Source organism: Rhinichthys klamathensis, unplaced genomic scaffold (assembly GCF_029890125.1).
Source record: "Rhinichthys klamathensis goyatoka isolate OS25496 unplaced genomic scaffold, OSU_Roscu_1.1 h1tg000189l_1, whole genome shotgun sequence".
NCBI lineage: Eukaryota > Metazoa > Chordata > Actinopteri > Cypriniformes > Leuciscidae > Rhinichthys > Rhinichthys klamathensis.
Window position 1 is genome coordinate 655,001 of NW_026606716.1, and position 14,352 is coordinate 669,352.

General features: G+C 38.4%; 1 protein-coding gene across 4 annotated transcripts in view; it reads right to left on the minus strand.

Annotated features, from left to right (window-relative positions):
* LOC130095247 (NACHT, LRR and PYD domains-containing protein 12-like) overlaps positions 1–14,352 on the minus strand; it is a 79,903-nt gene that overhangs the window by 49,364 nt on the left and 16,187 nt on the right. The window contains exons 5-7 of one of the 4 annotated variants that reach the window (XM_056261932.1): positions 7,985–8,149; positions 4,941–5,114; positions 4,171–4,332 (exon numbers count right to left, since the gene is read on the minus strand). The exons of 2 other annotated variants lie outside the window; for them this stretch is intronic. In XM_056261932.1, the coding sequence (XP_056117907.1) occupies positions 4,171–4,332; positions 4,941–5,114; positions 7,985–8,149 (501 nt within the window). The remainder of the gene's footprint in view (positions 1–4,170; positions 4,333–4,940; positions 5,115–7,984; positions 8,150–14,352) is intronic. One more of the 4 variants, XM_056261933.1, reaches the window with a different exon arrangement.

The window sequence follows — 14,352 nt, forward strand, 5'->3', positions numbered from 1 at the left end:
GGCAGAATCGCGACACACCCCTTCCAACTCCCAAAGTTATCCTTCAGTCCAGATCCAATGCTACCACATCTTTAAATTACTATTAGTATTATTTGAAGTTAACATTATAAAATACGTAGACCAACACCACAAAACTAGTTGAGGATAAATGAGAGGCGGTATTAACAATAAGTGACATGGCGTCTGACGCACAGAAGCCAATGGCACATGTCACTATGCGTATTGGCACATCCGGTGGCACATCTGGTCTTCATTGGCATGTGTCAGTGGATATAGTGGCATGTGTCACTGACATTATCGCGACACACTGACATGACACCTGACTGACACCGAGTCGTGGAACATGTCACTGTATGTTGTGACACCTCCAGTAGTGAATGACAGATTAAATAAAACACTCACTTATACTGACACCTACTGACGTGCGTCCGTGCAGCATCACGCAAAAATAAAGGTTTACAGTAACGGGACTGTTAATATGTTAGTCGTAGTGACCCATGATAGATTTATTGTCTTTCCTAGAATGGGCAGTTTGTGACTTTGTGAGATAAACAACATAAAGTAGCACTGGTATTACAAAAGATTCAGTGAAACATACCAATCAAATACAGACGTGACACAAATAACACGTTTGAAAAAATCTAACTGACTTTAATGTGTTTAATTTAAAATATCACAAAATTAGGCTAATATTTAGGCTATTGGGCTATTGATTTTGTGTCACAATTACGTCAGTATAGGTGCACAGTTAATCTGAGAGAAAGTTGTTCTTGCGTTCCGATTAAAAGTTTGTCGGTCTTCAGACAATACAATATTTATTGTGTCCATCAAAAGTGTGCTTCACTTTAATTGAGCGTGAGTGGTGCAGCAAAAATAGCCTCTGCGCTTCACTGGACCGCTTCACTGCTGCTCACACGACGCTCCTTCTCCCGGTGTGAATGCAATCATTGGTTAACATACATGCCGAGCAAAAATACCCTAACCCTAACCCATTCTTCTTTGCAGGTTCTCTCATGCTCTGCACATGTTTTATGTCTCCCTCATCTATCACACCTGATTCAACTCATGAGCTCATTAGTAGAGACTGCAAGACCTGAAATGGGTATGTCAGATATAGGGAGACATTAAAAAATGTGCAGGGCTGGTGGTACTCCAGGACAGGTTTGAGAACCACTGCTTAAAATAGTTTACTATACTTAGGATATTAATATCCAGAGCAATTAGTACCCAGTTATGGCCCATTAAAATGAACAGCCGTAAAACAGTGACTCTTTTCAAATTCCCTACAACACAGCATGTGAGTGAAGCGGTGTGACGCGATATTTCACTCTATGCCAGTGCGCTCGCTCAATCACTCACGGCCCGAGCGAACGATACACTCATGCACCACTCACTCACACCGGTAAAACTACCTGCTCAAATCCCACTCCGGCATGAAATTTATCTGTATTATTTGTCTTTAATGAATTTCTTGAATAAATGTCTCAATTGCAGATGGCCTATAGATAAAAGTTATGATATTTGTGGTTTTAAACCAATCTATTGTATAAAGTGCTGTATAAACAATCGTGACATGACTTGACTGGAGTGCCGAATTGCAGAGCTGGTGCAATCACATCCACATCGCTGTGATCAGATGCTTTCTTTACTGCTGATTTCTCATCACTGTGTTTTGGTTGTGTTTGTTATCAAGAGAGAAGGGATGTTCACTAACACTAAACTGCTGAGAAGGTATTTCAAACTTCTTATTACCCCTAAGCAAAGAACGAAAAGGAACACTGCTATTAGCTATCTCTGTTTCTCCACACTCACTTTCAATTTATTCTCCATCTTCGTTGTTAAATTAGATGTCTACAATGTCTTTATGTACAAGGTGCGCAACTTCATTAAAACAATATTTTAATTCTATCATCTTAGATCTATTGCTTATTTCACATATTCTTGAACCTCACTGCTTCTTGTCGAAACTCAAACATGCTGTGTAACATGAGAATGAACCTCATTGGTTCCTTCGGAAGCTCAAACGTACTGCGTAACACAAGAGTGAGCCTCACTGGTTCTTGCGGAAGCTCAAACATGCTGCAAAAACTACAGCAATCAGTTACAATGACACATTTATTTAACACATCATGCACAACCAAAGAAACGAGCTACACTGTCTTGCAGAAACACAGATAAAATAAAAAATCAGCACGTCTCTCAACAATGGTGGCCATATTTTTTTTATTTATACTGCAGTGCATGCCGGGAGTTTTATACTATCCTGGAACCCAGCATGCATTGCGACATGAAACTTTTGAATGTCACCATTGTTGAGATTCATTTACTGATTGTGGATGTCTGTGTCTAAGTCAAGGAGGAGTTTGAGTTTCAATATCCTTCATTATAAATGTTTACAGAAACATTGCTGGATTTAATGTAGTAGATTCACAGATATTTAATCAATAAATATTAAATACCCATAAATTCAAAGCATATACATAAGAAGAGAACATTGAATCAGATGTCCAGCAAATACTGATCTTCATCATGGGGACTACACACTTTATTATATTCAATAAAACATCAACAACTAAATATCTGTTAATTCTCAACACTGGTATACTGGTTTGTAAACTGTTTTCACACTCTGTGGCTGGAAGTCATTTGTAGTTCTTGTGTTTCTCTTTTTTCTGTTCTTGTTTCTCTGTCCTTCAGTGATTCTACTTATCAGGTGTTCATCAGTGTCTAAATTCACTCATTTCTTTTTATTCACTATGTCAAGTGGGCTATATTAGTAAACTAATGTATGGAAAAGTGATTGAGAGTATAGGGTGTGATTGGGAACACAGCCTCTGAGTTGCGATTTTGAGCACTGTTAATTCACAGTAATATACCGTAGAAAACAAAAATAGCCTACAGGAATATAATGTTTTAATGGAAAATGGTATGAAATTGTCCGAATTAGGCCTTTTTTCACAGCAAGGGTTAACAGTGTGCGTAACACGAGAATAAACCTCATTGGCCCTGTCCCAAATGGCGCACTTCATGCGGACTTTCGGTCTCGTGGACTTAAATTGCGCGTGCTCGCTGAGTCTACGGGTCCGTAGGCTGTCCCATTTAGCATTTTAACGCTCTGAAGTGTGCTCAGCAGCGCCCCCTTTTTACCCTTGAAGCGGTCTTCCGCGAAGCCCGCATAGATGCAGGCTCCACGCACTTTAACTACCCAGGAATCCTTGCGAAAGGCCAATCAGAAAACGGATGGGAGGAGATTTCGCTCACGGACAATTGTTAACATGGCTGAGAAGAAAATATTTAAGTGTAATTATCATTATGGTTTTTATGACAAGTTTATACAAACATAATGATCATCGACCAGTGGTTGATTTCTCAAACATAGGCTAATAATAGCGAGCTGAATAATACTATCGCATTATGATTCATTAAATAAATAGAACAGAATGTCAGGGCTTTACTGAGTCATATGTCACAACAACAATAGGCAGCATATTTCCCCAAACCTGTAGCTCCTGTCTATAACAACAATCAGACCGTCTTCCTGTTTCCGGCGTGACGATCGAGTCTGTCCCAAAAATACCTCTCAATGCGCCCTCGCGGACTCGCGCCAAGGGCCCTATAGGTCTACACTACATGACGTCACCGAAGTGTGGACTCTGAGGAAGTCCACAAGTCCGGAGTGTGCCATTTGGGACAGGGCCATTGGTTCTTATGGAAACTCAAACATGCTCCGTAAAACAAGAATAACCCTCATTGGTTCTCACACATCAAGCAAGCATGTCCGAGCTTCCGTTTGGCATAACTGATGTGTGCGTTGATGAATATTTATGTGTGAATAAAAGAGTCAATTAAATCTGTTAATCATATAAAGCGACCATGTCTCTTCAGAAAATTTGGATTAAACTAAATTCAAATAGATCAGTTTCACAATCTCTTTATGAACTATTTGAAGCGTTGAAGTGGTAGCACTGTCAATGGAGGGACAGTAATATCTCAGATTTTATTAAACATTTCTTCATTTCTGTTCTGAAAATGAATGAAAGTCTTACAGGTTTGGAACGATATGAGGGTGAGTAAATAATGACAGAATTTTAATTTTTTTGGTAAACTAACCCTTTAAAAAAACAAAACCAATCAAACTAGACAGGATTATTGTTATATTACTTAACATACTTGAGTTTGTCCAGATGGTTGAGAGTATCAGAGAGCAGCTTCAGTCCTGATTCTCCTGGGTGATTGTAGCTCAGATCCAGCTCTCTCAGGTGTGAAGGGTTTGAACTCAGAGCTGATGCCAGAGCAGCACAACCTTCCTCTGTCACCAAACAGTGCGATAATCTACAACAACAGTAAGTGACCATGTTAGTGTGCTTCTGATTGATTTTAATGAAATCACAGTGTTGTAAAATGTGCAAAACTCAGCTACAAATTATCTTAAGGATCTAATTGTAAGTTATAATTTCAAAATAAAAAACTCTATGTTTACCCATAAAATCTAAAAGAACTAACCCTCTGGGGTCGACAGACGACTTAAAATACTAATTTATGTAATTTATAGTCATACAGCAATACATAATTTGTTTACTTTCATTTGTGTCCACTTGCAATCAAAACAAAACAAACAGGATGTTTCCTGCCATCTCTGTGAACTTTCTTCTGCAGTGTGTCACAAAAATGAAACAAAACTTATGTATAAGAGAGGGATGTACCGGTCTCTCGTGTCAGCTTCCTGCTTATGTGAACATGCCTACAGACAGCGCACGCTATCATATGGTAATGATCTGAGGCAATTCATGCAAACCGAGTCAACGTTTCATCAGAATGATAAGAGTTATTTACTTTAATTTTGGGATGCGGTGAGAAATAATCCTGCAATAAGAATATTTTTAGAATAAGTTTGCCATGATATGTCCATGAGTGTTTATTTTTCACAGACCCTCAAGTACCTCAGTATGTTGAGTTGACAGTTTAGACTATTCAGTCCAGCACAGAGCAGCTTCACTCCTGAATCCTGCAGGTCATTGTTACTCAGGTCCAGCTCTCTCAGGGAGGAGTTTGATGACTGTAGAACTGAAGACACAATTTCACAGCACTGATTGGTGAGCTTACAGTGTGCCAACCTAAACCGGGGACAAATAAGAAACAAATCATTTCAAAAACAATGTTATTAATACAGACTGGTGTTTTTATGGCACTGTATGCATTGTCTCATGTTTTTGAGAAAGGGTCTGCAAAGAACATGAATGTAAATATCCCGATATACTTCAAGGGAAATCGGTCCCCCCAAAAAAACGATTTAAATCAATAATTAAATAACTTGTTTTAAATCAAATTGTTCGGGTGCCAGACAGGAGTAGGTCTGTCAAAATAAACCCTGGATAGCACAAGTAAACCACCTGTTACATAGCAAAAATTCCCAGTGTTAAATTAACACTCTCGGTGTACATATTTGGTCCAACTACAGGGTGTTAAAAATGAACACTGAAGCAGTGTTGAAGTTAATGAGATAATTAAGTGATTAATTAAGTGATGATTGGCCATTAGTGGTGACACCCGATGTGAATAAGCAGAATCATTGAAGGAAAGAGAAACAACAAGAACGGAAAAGAGAAACACAAGAACTACTGACTTCGAGCCTTTACACATTATTGCACTTATTATTACCAGTGTGACTTTATTTCTGTCATACATCTACAAAAGTTATTGAGATTCAACAGAAGTTTAGACGTTGAATGTTTTATGGAATTTTTCATTTCAAGCCACCATTATGGTGGTCAGTGTTTGCTTTAGTTGTGCTCTTGACCCTTTTCATTTTTTGTTGTTAGTTTTTCTCTGGCTGCTCCAACATTGTGTTTATAAAGCATATTTGTTATTGCACGAGAAAACCTGCTAACAATATGTTGTGATGACATTATCATCACGTATTGACCTGATTCACTGATGTCATTCAGAGTCTATATCTTTGACTATATGGTTGATGTAGCGTTTTAGTATTGGTGATTGTAGCCCTGAGATTCTGCAGTTTGAGATCCAAGAGCAATATGAACAATTTTGAAAAGTCTTTGTGCACTGGAGCTCTTGTGTTTAGACACACAAACATCAAGAATCAGCATATGAATCACAATAATGGTGACAATAAACAAACTAGTGACACACAGATCAACTCTGAACATCACAAAACAAGCTATTAAAAGTCATAACAAAACAATAGCAAAATAAAAACAAACAGGAAAAACAATGAAAATTACAGGACAATTCAGCTGCATAATTTATTCATACTGCAATGCATGATGGGAGCCATGGATGCATTTTGATTGGTGGCTCCCATCATGCACTGCAACATGAATCTTTTGTGTGATTGTCACCATTGTTGAGATTCATATGTAGATTCTTGATATCTGTGTGGGATTTTAAAACCTTCAGATTATTAAAGCACTGCTGGAATTAGCTACTGTAATGAATATGAATAGAACCTTTGTATAATCAGTTTATAATGCTGGTTGAGTGAATCAGGACACTACAGGATTGTAATTTCATCATTTAAACATAACCATCATGACCTGGGATGTGTTTCCCAAAAGCATTTTAAGCCTAACTTGATCGTAGAACGATTGCAACAAAAGGTCTGTACGATCAAATTAGGCTTACGATGCTTTCGGGAAACACAGCCCATGTCATGGTTTCTCTTGCAGTAACACATGTGCTTTATAAACAACGAGTTGGAGCAGCCAGAGAAAAACTAATGTTAAAAAGCAAAGGGTCAAGAGCCCAACTAAAGCAAACACTGATCGCCACAATGGTGACATGAAACGAAACATTCCATAAAACATTACCATCTAAACTTCTGTTCAATATAAATAAGAATGTGTGTAGATGTATGACAGAAATACACTGGTAGTAATAAGTACAATAATGTGTAATGGCTCGAAGTCAGTAGTTCTTGTGTTTCTCTTTTTTCTCTGTTCTTGTTGTTTCTCTTTCCTTCAATGATTCTTCTTATTAACATAAGTTGTCACCACTAATGGCCAATCGTCACTTAATTATCTCTTTAACTTCAACACTGCTTCAGTGTTCATTTTTAACACCCTGTAGTTGGACATATATGTACACCGAGAGTGTACATATGTACACTGGGGATTTTGCTGTACAACAAAACCAAAAATGTTCACAAAGTCTGTCTTTCAACATAAAAGGGTTTAAACAACACCCCTCAAATAACACAGTCAAAAGTTAACTTGATCAATACAAATAAAAACAACAACCAATAGTTTTAACTCAGTTACAGCAGCCAAACTAAATCTAACGTTAATAGTTTAAGGATCAAGACCCCAACTAAGTCGTGACTAAAATGTGATTTTTCTCCTTTGTTGATTCTGCTTGTTAACATCAGGTGTCTTCAATAATGCTCAATCATCACTCAATCAATCACTTAATTAGCTCATTAACTTTAACACTATTGAGTGTTAATTTAACACTCACTTTAATACTCTCTCTGAGTCTGGAGCCAAATGAACTCCTAGGAAAGTTCATTTAACACTGGAGTTTTTGCTGTGTGAGTTCATGGGTGGAATACAAATATGGCAGGACTTTTACTTTCTGACCCCTGGACTTTCCACCTCTGCTTGATGGTAGGGACTTGAGACTTGAACATGTGTGGCTTACTCCCATCTCTGGTCTCAGGCCACAGACAAGGGACACCCTGGACAGATGGCCAGTCCACCACAGGGCTCACACAAAGACACATGTATTCACACATATGGATAATTTAGTGTCTCAAATTCACTTATTGATTTGTGGGGAAAACCAGAGGAGGAAGGAGAAAACCCACACCAACACAGAGTGAAAATGCAAACTCCACACAAAAAGGCATTTAATTACATATCCATTTTGCCATTTGGAGTATAAAATGATGTGAAAAAACAAAGCATTTTGAGAATAAGTTTGCCACGATATGTCCTTCTGTGGTTATTTTTCACAGCCCCTCAAGTACCTCATTATGTTGAGTTGACAGTTAAGTCCAGCACAGAGCAGCTTCACTCCTGAATCCTGCAGGTCATTGTTACTCAGGTCCAGCTCTCTCAGGGAGGAGTTTGATGACTGTAGAACTGAAGACACAATTTCACAGCACTGATTGGTGAGCTTACAGTGTACCAACCTAAACAGGGGAGAAATGAGAAACAATTAATTACAAAAACAATATTATTAATACAGACTGGTGTTTTTATGGCACTGTATGCATTGTCTCATGTTTTTGAGAAAGGGTCTGCAAAGAACATGAATGTAAAGGCCCCGATATACTTCAAGAGAGGTCTCCCCAAAAAACGATATAAATAAATAAAAATAAAAAACTTGGAAAAGTAGCTGCAATAGACACATCGGAAGTGAATATTAGAATAGCAAGTGCATGTGTGTCTGAGAGCGTGTGTGCTGGAATGTTTGTGTGAGAGAATGCCTTTGAGTCACTGAATTTTTCTGAAGTGTGTCTTGCGACCGTAGTGGACTCTAAGATGATCATATATCTGATATTTGCTTTTATATTTGAAGCGAGTAAAAACCTGAACACATTGGAGAGTCATTTTATAGTAGAAAATAAATTTGGAATAAAATATATACCAATCTTAGTCAACTTGGAAAAGTAGCTGCAATAGACACATAGAAAGTGTATATTAGAAAAGCAAGTGCGTGTGTGTGTCTGAGAGCGTGTGTGCTGGAATGTTTGTGTGAGAGAATGACTTTGAGTCACTGAAGTTTAACAGATCGCAAGATTTCTGAAGAGTGTCTTACGACCGCAGTGGACTCTAAGATGATCATATATCTGATATTTGCTTTCATATTTGAACGGCTGAATGAAGCTGGTACGTGAAAGTGTGTCGCGCCAGTTCACAGACTAAACGAAGACAGCATGAAGGAAGCGTCAGGCCAACAGGATCATAAGCCCCACTCCACACGGCAACTCAAACTTTGCATTCCTCTCCGACAAACTTTCTCGAGAACTGCATTCACTTGTGACGTCTCTCCCCATGTGCACTAGCCTTGCCCTTATATTTGCTTCTACCAATAATTGATGCAAACCTTCTTTACGTCAATGAGTTGACACAGTGAGAGTGCTCTAAAACACAGCACAAAATAAAAGTAGTAAGAGTGTTTACACTAACATTATGAATATTATAATGTTTAGACCAGTGTTTACTGAGTTTACTGTAAAATGCCATGTTTGTGGATATCTGCTCAAACGTAGATGTTTATAACATGTTAAACAATGTTTCATATGAGGAGCGGCTCGATCGGTCTCTGCAAGCACCGCAAGTGCAGTTTGGGGCACTTACGCTGTACATTTGAAAAGCAAAGAGCGTCAAACATTAAATGTTTTACTCCAAACTCACTTCATAACGTCATAACATATTAATCCATTTAGTGTACTGAAGTGTTCCTTTCTATAGTTATAGGCTGCCTGCATTTTCCCCGAAAAAATAAACATTTTCCTTGAAGTAAAAAATATTATTATTGTTTGTTAGTGCTGTCAACGTTAACACGTTAACCAATCCAGTACATTTTTGTCCAGTTTAACGCATTAAAATATTTAACACAATTAATGCAGCATCTGTATTTTTTGTCATCCTTTGGCTAGCGTTACATTATATGATCACGCTGTAATTCATGCAAATGATTTTAAACCATTCATGCGCGACAAGACAAAAGAGACCGCATGCTGTCTGTGAATGTCCTGACGCACACACGACGCACAGAAAGACACACGTCAGTATCGTGCGCACAGACAGCGCCAGTATCGAGTTCTCTTTCATATTTATGCCAAATTGTCCTTTTTGTCGAGTATCCTCATAAGAGCAGTCTTAAATTAGTAAAATAAAGTCTTAAATGCACATAAAGAATTGTGAGAGAATGAGAAGCGTGTGAGATCTGCATCATGTGCAGCAGCGGCAGGTCTTAAAGGTACAGCAGCCACTAATGCTGTCTGTCATTGATGTTAATCAAAAAACAAAGGTAACGGGGACAATTCCTCACTGCTCTTTACTAGGGATGAAATGATTACCGGTTTCACAATAAAATGTCCTGACGGTTAGTATTATCGTTTAAAAATGTTATTTTTAAAAAAAATTCCAAGACTTCTGAAGCCATTCGATAGCTTAATGTAAGGTACAAATGAATATTTAAGTCATTAAAGTTAATGGACATGTCTTGCTCCTCACTGTCCTCAGTCATTTTCTATTCAGCATTCAAACAGCGCGTCACGTTCAGTTATGACAGTAACACGATCAATGATCCCATTATTATACTTTATTTGTAGAAAAAGGTATATGGTTTTGCATAAAAGTACTTTATCTTGCTGGAGTTTATTTCTGTTTCTAAATCATGAACTTTCTCCCGGGTGTCAGTTAGATAACAACTCTGGAGTAGAGAGCACTATGAATTGTTCTTCACACGCACAGTAACTGAAATTTAAAACTATTAAAAGAAATGCTCAATAAACTGTTTCATAGATATGATAAACTACACTCCATTATGGAGATCAGTGTTTGATTTAGTTGGGATGCTGACCCTTGACCTTTCAACATTAGTTTTTCTCTTGCTGCTTGAACTGTGTTTTTGCAAGCCACGCTTCTGCACGCACACATGGTTTGTGAATGCAGTTTGTTATATTGATTATGATGACAAAATCATCATATGGCCTGTTCATTCACTGATCTCATTCAGTTTAATCCTGTATCAAAAGTGAAACTGTGAAACTACAGCAATCAGTTACAGTGACAATTAGAAATTGTTTAACACGTCATACACAACCAGAGAAACATAGCTACACTGTCTTGTAAAAAAATACAGAGAAAAATCAGCACACATCTCTCAACAATGGTGGCAATAATTGTTTTCTTTATTTATTATTTATCTATTTAATATTGCAGTGCATGCTGGGAGTTTTATACTATCCTGGAACCCAGCATGCATTGCGACAGGAAACTTTAGATTGTCACTATTGTTGAGATTCATATGCTTTGTTGATGTCTGTCTGTGTCTGAGTCAAGCACGAGTTCAAAATGTTTTAAAGGGGTCATATAATGGTACATGCACTTTTTCAAGTTGATTGTACTGAAATGTGTGTTGGCAGTGCCTGTACACAACTATCATATAATGACAAAAATCTATCCAGTGTTTTTTTTTTTAAATCTCCTTATATGTTTTCCCCTGTCTCAAATCGAGCCGTATGATCGTGTGCCGTCACACGGTCAGACGCCCCTCCCACGATTGTTGATTGACAGCAGCGTTTCAACACAGACCCGCCCTGAGCGAGCTGTCATCATAGTCCGCCATTGTTGATACGCTGGAGCAGAATGGCGTCTAAGCGATTGTGGTGTTCTGTTCTTGGGTGTAATAACGAACACAGAGTCATTTTGATGTTCCTAAATCCGAACCGCTGAAGACGCAGTGGCTGAGTTTTGTTTTCGAAGGGAATATTCCCCACGACCAACGGCAATGCTTTCATGTTTGCGCGATTCGTGAATCTTTTCTCACCAGACTGCTTTATAAACAAGGATCAGTATAAAGCTGGTTTTGCTAAGAAGCTGCTCCTGAAAAAAGATTATGTTTTAAGATTATTCCCTCAACTATTCATGTCCCTGCTGCACCTCGAGAAGAAGTGAGTGTAAAATTGTATTAACCTTTATATTAATCTTTGCAAATCGCTTGTACGCTTCACGATGAATGCGGCTAAGGTTTACACTCAGGGTACATTACGGCATGTTTTCTATACGACGTTCTCAATATAATTCATAATCCAATGTTTATAATGAACAATGCGTTATGGTTATTGTGTTATTACAAACTGAGTACGTATACATCAGTAAACACATTGCGTTCGTACATCTCACTAAGTTACTCTAACGTTACCCTGCCAGTACACAAAGATAGATCAAAGTGACATTATGTTAACCAACCATTCAGAAACCTCCTGTTCGAGCCTTAATTGTCTAACTTCTTTGCGGCCGTCATCTTCCGGGTCCGACTCCGGTTCAAACTGATACGGTTGCACAGATGTGTCCTCAGAAACTCCCGCTGCCATTCTTTCTCCAAAATATACCCTCAACTGTTGTCAAGGCAACACTCCACATGTGTTGTGTCAAAACGCTCGCAGAACAGAGGGGCGGAGTCAGCGAAGCTCATTATCATTTAACTTGACAGAAATATATTACATCCACTTATTTAAGACGACAACAGAGACTTTTGACCCAAAGCAAGCTGGTTTTGGATTCACTTGTGGATGCAAACAGCAAATCGCAGGCTTAACCAGGGAAAAAGAAGCAGGCCTACATCATCATCTACCATGTTTGGGAGAAAAGAAGATAGTGAGGAGAGCAGTCAGGAGGAAAGTGATGACGTTAGCTTGTAGGATAAGTGTGATGTAGGATTAGTGTAGGATCTATCTATCTATCTATCTATCTATCTATCTATCTATCTATCTATAATATTATTATTGTGTTATTTTTCTATTTTTGTAATCCCTATGTATGTCTGCACTATGCCTGTACTTCCCTTCTACACTGGAAGCTCCTGTCACCAAGACAAATTCCTTGCGTGTAAACATACTTGGCAATAAAGCTCAATAAAGCTTTCTGATTCTGATTCTAAAGAGATATATAAATAAACGTCACGTGACGTGACATGATTTTACTGGAGTGCTGAATTGCAAAGCTTGTGCAAACATCCACATCACTGTGATCAGATGCTTAACTCCAGTTACAATGCTATCATTTGTGTTTATTTTGTTATTGAGAGGAAAGCAAGCCGCACATATTACATAGTCATCTAAACACCACTCTCAGCAGTGTTGGCTGCGCCAGGATGTTCGCTAACAGTATGTCGCTGACCATGTATTTCGAACTTCTTTATACCCCTAAATGAAGAACGGAAAAGAACTTTGCTGTGAGTATATCAGGGGCTTAAAGGATTATGTCACCTTTTGATGCTCACAGCTATCTTGAATAAAGGTAATGATGAAAACTTGTGGGTTACATAATGATGGATCATCGATAATGGCCACATTATCACTCTGTTTTCATCTTATTCATTCATTTTCATTATCTTATGATCATTAATCATTCATAAATCAGCATACTGTAACTAATTACAGGTGAAGGAAAATATCTATACACAGGAAAAAAACATACAATAGTCTGCTTGTTATATTCAGTGTTGTGCAAGTTACTTCCAAACTGTAATACATTATAGATTACTTGTTACTGTTACTTAAAAGTAATTCATTACCTTACAATATTACTGTCTCAGAATTGTAATGCGTTACATTACTCCTGTATTACTTTTGAGTTACTTTCACCAAAATAACTACAGATTTAGTTATAATATAAAAAATAAAAAGACAAAATGTACCCTACAGACCATTTTACATCCAGTAGAAAGCAATATGATGTAGCATAATGATTGTGGGCTATCCAGGCTACTAACAATATAGCAGACAAACTCGAAGTAATGGGCATGTGTCCATCTCGCGAATGTACAGTCTTCTGCCATCTTTACCCATTAGCCACTCTTCCACTGGCCAGCGCGAGCACAGAGGCCGAAATCATGTCTCGCGGGAGTCGCGGCACTCCTGTAAAACACGCCCACGCCTTCACTGGACTGGACTATGTCCCACATAGAGGGAGATTAAATAAATCGCTATACAAATTTATCAGAAGCTGTCATTTAGTCGTCTTTATTTACAAACTTGGACACCAGACGTGGCTATTTGACTGACCACGAACAGGTAATAACTTGCATCTTTCATTCGTTCGTCTCGTGGTCTTGTTTTTTTTTTTTTTCAATAAAATTTTGGCCTAAAAGTGTGTTGTAACGGAAGCGTTACTGAACATGTACCGAGTAAAATATTACTGAAAATGTATTGGTAATGCCTTACACTACTGCGTTACAGCAAAAAGTAATATGTTACTGTAATGCATTACTTTTGTAACGCGTTACTCCCAACACTGGTTATAATTATATGAGTCGAATATATACATTTACATTATTATTAGGGATGGCCCGATACCGATACTGGCATCGGGGATCGGGTCGATACTGTCCTCATATACTCGTACTCATAAAAATTCGCCGATACCACCCCTCGATACCACGTAAATTTTGCGAAACGAAACTGGCCGCCGCGAGTGCTTTGTCGAGGTGAACTGAGGCATAGGGACGTGCACTCCCAACGCAATAGAGTGCGGCGCGGCACTAGATTTGATGGCCAAGTGCGAGCGCGGGCGGTAATGCACTCACTGTGTGTGCGGGTTGCCGGAGAATAAAACGATTCGCGGGACTCCCGCAAACTAGAAAATCTATGAATAAAAC